Source organism: Rhipicephalus microplus, chromosome 7, assembly GCF_043290135.1.
Source record: "Rhipicephalus microplus isolate Deutch F79 chromosome 7, USDA_Rmic, whole genome shotgun sequence".
In the NCBI taxonomy this organism is placed as follows: Eukaryota; Metazoa; Arthropoda; class Arachnida; order Ixodida; family Ixodidae; genus Rhipicephalus; species Rhipicephalus microplus.
The window spans coordinates 19,438,985-19,447,506 of NC_134706.1; the positions used below are offsets into that span (position 1 = coordinate 19,438,985).

Consider the following 8,522-nt stretch of genomic DNA (forward strand, 5'->3'; position numbering starts at 1 on the left):
AGTGTACGATTACATAAAAGATTTTCTCACCAACCGTAAAGCTACAATCATGGCCGGGGAAGCGGAATCCGAAGAATTCGTTCTAGGCAACAAGGGAACACCACAAGGTTCGGTGCTTTCCCCTTTCCTATTCAACGTGGCGATGCTTGGTTTACCCTCAGAGCTGGAACGCGTCGAAGGGCTTCAGCACAGTATCTATGCGGATGACATCACCCTATGGGTGACGGGCGGGAGCGACGGTCACATAGAAGAGATTTTACAACAAGCAGTAAATACGGTAGAGCGATACGTGGAGAACAATGGCCTAAAATGCTCTCCTCAAAAATCGGAGTTATTACTCTACAGACCTACACGCAGAGGTCGCAAGCGCATTCACGAACGACACAACATCACAATCTTAGCAGGCGGTTACCCAATACCTCAGGTACAACACATAAGAGTTCTGGGACTCCGAATATCCGAGAACGGACATAACGGGGAAGCAATAAAGTTCCTGGATAACAACACCCAACAAACCATTCGAATGATTCGAAGAATCGCCAACAAAAACTACGGCGTAAAAGAACACAACTTAGTGCAGCTCATCCAAGCCTTCGTCGTCAGCCGCATAGTGTATGTGACCCCATACCTCAAGTTGCAAGTGGCGGAAAAACAAAAGATAGAATGCATAATTAAAAAAGCATATAAGCAAGCCCTCGGATTACCGATCACCACGTCTAACGAAAAGTTCGAAGCGTTAGGAATGCATAACACGCTAGACGAACTTATTGAGGCTCATATGATAGCGCAATATGAACGACTCGCGCAAAGCAACACGGGAAGACACATCCTGCACAAACTTGCAATAACGTACGCTGGCCAAAGCGGCAATAAATACGATATCCCAAAAGAAACCAGAGAGCGCATCATAATACCTCCGTTACCCAGAAACATGCACCCCGAACATCACCGGGAGCGGAGGAATGCAAGAGCGAGAGCACTGCACAAGAGGTTTCAACATGACGCGGACGTGGTATATGTAGATGCAGCCGAATATACAGACGGTCGACACATGGCAATAGTCGCTTCAAATCAAGCGGGCCACCTGCTTGCTAGCGGCACCATTAAAACAGGAAATTCGGAAATCGCTGAAGAAACGGCCATAGCGCTGACGCTTGCGTCCACAAGGGCCAGCGTCGTAATCAGTGATTCTAAAACCGCGATTCATAACTTCGCTAACGGAAGGGTCTCGAAAGAGGCGTTAAGAATCTTAAATAACTTTCGCGGAGAGCGCGACGTTTATGTTATATGGACGCCCGCCCACTCCTCCCTCCCGGGCAATGAAACCGCACACACCCTAGCTCGAGAGTTAGCGAGCCGAGCAGGGGCAGGAATGACGCGGAGCCCGCGTGCGGAGAGAGACCGCATGTTCAGTTACAACGAAATTACCAAGCACTACAGATTAGGGAGGCAGCATTACCCGCCACCACACTCCTCATTAAATAAGCAGCAGGCGACAGCGTGGCGCCTATTACAAACAAACACGTTCCCAAACCCAATCGCTTATAATCATTGTTACCCGGACCTCTACTCAGACAGATGTAAACACTGCAATCAGCGGGCGGACCTCAAACACATTATCTGGGCTTGCCCCAACATCGTGAAGGGGCCAAACACATACATGAATACGGAGCAGTGGGAGACCGCGCTGCTAAGCTCAAGCATCGAGGACCAACTACAGGTCATCAGGCAAGCCGAAGATGCCGCTAGGGCCCAAGGACTCCTAGCTGCCATCTAAGGGAGGGGAGTCAATTCCTCTAACACTTGCCGTTTCAATAAAAGTTGTTTCTCTCTCTCTCTCTGATCTGTTGAGCATTTCTGCTATCGGCCGCGTGACAAGAGTGTCTCAGGAACATAAAAGCACCATTATCCTGACGTGGTAAAAAAAGTCGCCGGAGTTGTTCTTTGGGGATGGGCCACTGCTCGCTGGGTGAGGCGAGATGAGGCGTTGCACCGTTTTTCGTGCACCCCCTGAGTCAGCCACAGCTTTCAAAAACGTTTTTATGCGATTTCTAGTTAATTCAATATAAATTTTCGGTCATTTCTGTTAATTAAAATATTTTTGGCCTTGCTGGTTAATTTTCATCAATTGAGCATAGGCTTCTAACGACCTGTACTGCGCGCTTCACTGAGAGCATGGTCAAGCCACGTGATATGCACGGATGGGAAACGAATCGGGAGTTTAGAGTGCTCCACTCTAAAAAACATAAAAGACGCTGAGTGCGGACACCGTACTCATACTTGCTCACAAAAGCAACGCTGAAATACTGATTCCATAGTTGGGGACCGAACAAATAATCTTGGCAATGAAGGCCAGACGACAAACATGGCGATGCTCTATTAAAAGATTCTTCTAGTGCAATAACACAATGTGCATGGTGATGAACAGATGTTTATTATGAAGCTAACAATACAACCGATTACGTGAATAGTTGTATCACAGAAACTTCTTTCGTGCGGTCAGCCCTTGACGCGGACGCCTACGGCGTTCTCCTTGTACTAGAGTTGCTGTCGATGTCTTCCAACCTTTGAAACCTTCACACCGAACCAAATTCGTCAAACTGGGTTTATATCTTCCCCGGTGCCATCGCTGCTTCTGAGCGTCCTATGCGTTCCCGTTTGGAATAAACAGTCGTTTAGCGCAGTATCTTGAGTCTTTCCTGTACATTTTAAAAGTTGTAGGCTTCGTCCGGTTATCACGCCACGGCACGTGGGATATTTGCTGCAGAATCCAGCGGTGCTTCTTACTCAGAAAAGTGACTCGCCTTGGTGGTGAGACTGCACTATTAGTAATGCTAAGGTTAGTAACAGCAGCACAGCACTTGGTTATTCACTGTACATTTGTGGTGAACATGTGTGCTACTATTAGAATTCTCATAATTAAGATAGCTACTGTAGGAGCACACGTAGCCCATCATCGCAGCCCCCATCACTGCGATGTCCCGAATAAATATCGAGCGTGAGGCGAACCCCCGATCCCGCCTACGCCTATGCCTCTAAACACCCTAAATACGCAGATTCAGTCACGGCATTGACGTAGACGGGATGTCGGGGGTCCGCACACATGAATACGGGCACACGAAAATTGATCATTCAAGGTGCGGAACGAACCTGCCGCCAAAATAGAGATATTCTCGCTACGCCTTTTAGACACGGTCAGCCAATAACTGTCCTAACGTTTCGATCCGCAGGTTCTTTTCGTGCGGCACCCCTTCGAGCGTCTAGTCTCGGCCTTCGAGGACAAGGCCGGAAAACCCAGGGACAGGGAACGCTTCTTCTACGAAGTCTACTGGGACCGCATCCTGGCTGGCAACAACGGAAGCAGCAACAACGACGCCACGACCAACTCTACCCGCGCCATCACTTTTCCACAGTTCGTGGACTACTTACTTCGGGTGCCTGTATCCCAGTGGGATGACCACTGGGCGCCGTACTACTCCCGTTGCGAGCCGTGTCTCTTTCGGTACAACTTTGTGGGACACCTGGAGACGGCCGGACGAGACATGGCGCTGCTGTGGCGACGCATGGGTTTCAAGGTGCCACCAGAGTCAACGACACTGGAGCATCGCAACGAGACTCCTCGGGAGCGTCGCCGGCGACAATACTTCGACCAACTGACGGTGAGTCAGGTGGAAGGACTGCACCAGCAGTACTTCTACGATTTTGTGCTGTTCGGCTACGACCACCGAAACTATACCGCCGGTCCTGATAGTTGAATCACTGCACCGCCAGCTGATATGAATGTGACAGTTACGTTCCTTAATGTGTGCACGGGACGTCTTGCACTGTGCAGAAACAAGAAGTCTGTGTAAGATCCAGGCCCAAGACATGCACGGATTACGGGTGCAATATCCTGACCCTTCCTTCCCTTTGGATTTTGCGTAGATATTGGTATGCGACATATGTGGCCCACGACAAACTCCCTGTTGCAGTGAAGGTGAGTTGGGAATACGCAGGCTTTTAGCTCCGTAATACTTACGTTGCAAGCAGTGCCTCTCCCAGTACACCTGTGGGACATCCGTAAAACGGCTGAACAGGACATGACACTATTGTGGTCACGTGTGGGTCTAAAGACACCGTATAGTAGTCGTAGACGCTGGAGAGCTGTAACTCCTCGGAAGAAACATCGACTTTGCTACTTCGCCCAACTGACCGCTAGTCAGGTGGGAAGACTACATCGGCAGTACTTCTACTACTTCGTGCTGTTCGGGTACGACCAACGAAGGTGCGTGTAGCGGATGCGGCGATGCCGAAATTCTCAAGAACATCATCTGCTCCTGCGGCAGACTGATGAGCCGCTGCCAACATGTTGGGCTTCTAGCGACATCTATGGAGAACATTCTTTTCCCTTCGCGGTCACCACTGCCAGCCCTACGGGCTTTCTTGGAATTTGTGGGACCTGCTAAACCCTGTGGTAATTTAATTAGGATGCGTCGGCCTTCTGCTAGTGCCAGGGTAGAATACCCCCTCTTCTACTCCCCTATCTCCTCACTTTTTTCTTTCTATCCCCTTCAAGTCTCCTTTCCCTCCCCTCAAGGGGCTCAGCCATGTCCCTAATAAAAGAGACTAGAAACAAGGGCATTTTTCTTTTCTCTTCACTAATAAATAGGCACTTGTTTCATAGATCGGTCAATGACCCCCTGCGTGGCAGCACGTCCTTAAATTGAGAGGACGATGTGGATCACGCTCCATGCGCCGTGAAGAAGACACGAGGCAATGGGCTATCCCTTGTGAAAATTACTATTGATTTTTTATTGTCGGAATATCATCGAATGATTGACTCTATTGATCATCAATGGTTCCACAATACTCATTGACTTGCTTCAAAAGTTTGTCGACAATATTTTTGTTGGGCACTTTGCAATAAAAAAGTCATTAACTCATTTCTATTGAAATACCATGGAGGAATTCAGTATCTCGTAAACAATAATTCTGTTGTTTCTCTATCGAGTTCATTGATGGCTTTTCAATTAAAAGTTGTGAGCTAATTTCAATCCCGGTCAACAAGTTACTCAACGTTATTTTAATTGAACCGTCAAGTATTTTCAATGCCATCTGTCGTCATTGCTCAATAACTTCTCTTTGTTTTTAATAAGAATTTTTGTAAGGGTATGCGTTATTTAGGGTCATGCCGGCCCCCCGTCAGGGCTGTCACCCGAGCCAACTTTGTCATGCTGGGAGGCTTTGTACGACAAAAAAATTTACCTGCTCTAATGTTGTTATTTTTTTGCTAAACGCTTGGCCCCCTTGCTCAGCCTCTGAGTGAAAGTCACACCTCGGCTACGTCGGCTTGTCAGCGTTGTGACTGTCTGCCACGCGCCATCCTTGCTAGTAGCCATTGTGCCTTTGTGGTGACAGCGACTAGGACACCACGACTCATATTCTCAGCACCGGAGGAACTACCTCGAACTTCCTGGCGATTGGTAACAGCTGTGCGATACCATGACCCGCACTGCCAGTCGTGCACCAGAGGTACGACCGTGAACTACACCACAGCGCCAACACGACGCCATGTCATTTCAATAAAGTAAACCGGCCCAATCAATGTCAGGTATGTCATGCATATCAGGTGCTATAAACCTAGAGAGGCCACCATTACTGTGGTTGGTCGTATACCGGCTTCGCTCATGGGAGGCAGCGGGTGCCCATCACACATGTCACTGGGCTTTGTGGCCATGGTTGCTGTAACGGTCATCGTTGCAAACCAGGGGCACCACGATTTGATTTCGAACGAGGGGGCACAACTACTTTAAAAATGGAGTTGGCACGTAGAACCTCTTGCTCGGAGTCTGGCGTCTCGTTCGGGTGAACTAGACTGCAGTGGTGATCATCGGATGTCGGTATGGTGGGCATTTTCAGCAATGAAAATGTAGCGAATACGGATCTCTGTAGAATTATACCAGCACTCGAGCATTCCACACGCGAGCCCATTACTACGTGTTCGCCATGGCTTTCTGATATCAGTAAGCCACCGCTTTTACATTTGCAACGGCGCTTGACGTTATCCCTGTGCATGGTTCACTAGATAATGACGCGCCCTTTTCTTTTGGGCTGAGTTTATTTACCGCGTACTGTTGTTTAGTAAGTGGTTGGGAGAGGGGAACAACGCTGCGTGGCACAGCTTGACAACGCCCCACGTCGCAGATTCACGGTGTCAACACTACGGCACAAGCAAAGCAATCCAGTTCACATTTGAACCAACATGCTACATTCGAAAACAAAGTCGTGCAAAAAGGAGGTATTACTAGGGACATTTACCAAAGCATATTCCAAATAAAAACATCTTAAAGAGTACACGTACATTTTCACGAGTAAATTTGAAATTGTTTAGAGCATTTGGCAAACCACCCATCGCACCCATCACCGGGCCGACTCACACATTACAACTCGGACATAAATCCACAATACCCAGACTGCACAGAAGTGTACTGTTCACTCGTACGCATGCTCTGACAATGTCCCGTGTTACCTCGGGGACCTCTCACAACTGAGTCCGACTGGAAAGAGGCACTTAGGAGCCCCAAGCTCCAACATCAACTAGAGGGAGTCCAGGGGGGCCAAGAAATGCCGTAACGCCACCACGTTTCCGCCTCGACTCGGGCGTCGTCTCTGCTACGATGTCCGTCGTGGACACCCTGGTGGTGTAAACTCCTCATGAACTTTTAATCAAGTTCTCGACCGACCGACCGACCGACCGACCGACCGACCGACTTTGAAGAACAATAGCACAATGCCTCAAAGCCGTAGTTTTGACGTGGCCTCGAAGCATACCAATGTTCAGAGCATTCACAGTGCCGATATGTATGTTCGAAGTGGGCTGTACAAATGCGCATTTCAGGAAGCATGGGGCATTAAAATATCAGAGGGCCCTCCACCTGCCTCTGAAAACGAAAAAAAACAAAAACAGTGACCACATTCTTCTCTCCTGGGGTTTCTCTTGTGGTGCGCTTCGTGACGCATGAAAAGCGATTTCCGTGACGTCTCTAATGTCCTACATTCTCTCCATTGGTTCATGCACACAAAATATCATACGTGAATTGACTCCTGTTCTGCTCTGCCATGCAGCCACCCATGCTATTTTCTATGCCAAGCATGACTGCCGTGTGCCATTTGGTGATTTCCCTGTTTTGTGTTTTTCGAACTGCACAGGCGGGGATCACAACTCGTAGCTGACAATCGCGAAACCTCAGGAGAGACAACGCTTAGTGCTGACGTCGTGCACGTGCTTTTTTTTCAGAAATACGTGGCGAGGAGGAGATATCGCCTGTGTGAAGGGCAGCGAAGCAGAGGAGGAAACCCCTCCCTCGTCATTGAACGCAAGGTGGTGAGGAGCCCTTTAATTCAAGCCCATAGAACTTGTAGGGGCTTCACCTTTAATCACTAGGCTATTGCTTACCAAAACAATACGATCCTGAGAGGCGCCATAGTGGAGGCCTCCGGAAATACATGCCCTCTTCAACGTTCATCGTACACGGACCTGTAGTATTTAATTTGATGGTGGGGTTCAACGTCCCGAAAACACCATACGATTACGAGAGGCGCCGTAGTGGAGGGCTCGGACAATTTCGACCATTTCGGGTTCTTTAACGTGCGCCCAAATCTGAGCACACGGGTCTACAGCATTTTCGCCTGCTTTGAAAAATGTGGCCGCAACAGCCGGAATTTGATCCCGAGGTCTGCGGATCAGCAGCCCAGTAACTTAGCCAATGTAGACCACCGCGGCGGGACCCTCTCCTTCAGGTCAGCAGGCATGGGGATTTTATGGCAAGGAGAAGGGGGACTTCAATACGAAATGCTAGTGGAGTTGAAACACTTTATGGAGAGTTGTAAATCGTACGGCGTTATAATTCGTTATAATATTTGTGAAGGATTGACCGTAGTTCAAGTGCGAACATCCGTTTACGTTTTACAGGTGTTTTACCGTTTTTCAGTGCGCATATGTTAGTTTCACGGTTCTGATCAAGGTTCCTTGGTGAGCTGGATCTGCCCCAGCTGTCACAAAGAGTGTGCTGTCATGCGAAACCTGTACGACGTCATGCCGATGGCGGGTTGTGAGCCAGGCGCTCTACGTCCTTTTGGGGGGGTCAGCACTCACACACTCCCACTAAAAAATCGTTTACGTTGTTAGCCACTCATGGCCACTCTGATAAACGTTTACTTTGTCACTACCTCGTCTTTCACGACTATAACGGTTTCTTCGTCCCCTTGCCGTCGTCTGCGAGAAAAAAGTCGCACATAACTACTTCATTTCCCGACAGTTGAGCGATGAAAACGCGCTTTTTATGATCGCATATGACCTTCATTGTGGTGCAGGTGGTCGAAATTTCGGGAGCCCTCCACTACAGCGTGTCTCATATTCTTAAGGTGGTTTTGAGACGCTAAACCCCACATATCAATTAATAAAGTTCATTAGACGAGAACAGTATAATCGTCAACAACTTATTCTGACATTCTACGGAGGCGGGGCTTCCTCACATTCGTGT

At 48.6% G+C, this 8,522-nt stretch overlaps 1 protein-coding gene across 1 annotated transcript in view; it reads left to right on the forward strand.

The window, feature by feature from the left end:
* Positions 1 to 4,664, forward strand: part of LOC142767191 (carbohydrate sulfotransferase 12-like) — a 53,341-nt gene extending 48,677 nt beyond the window's left edge. Inside the window, exon 3 of the mRNA XM_075868416.1 lies at positions 3,231 to 4,664. Coding sequence (XP_075724531.1) covers positions 3,231 to 3,755 — 525 coding nt within the window. The 3' untranslated portion in view covers positions 3,756 to 4,664. The remainder of the gene's footprint in view (positions 1 to 3,230) is intronic.
* The last annotated feature ends 3,858 nt before the right edge of the window (positions 4,665 to 8,522 follow it).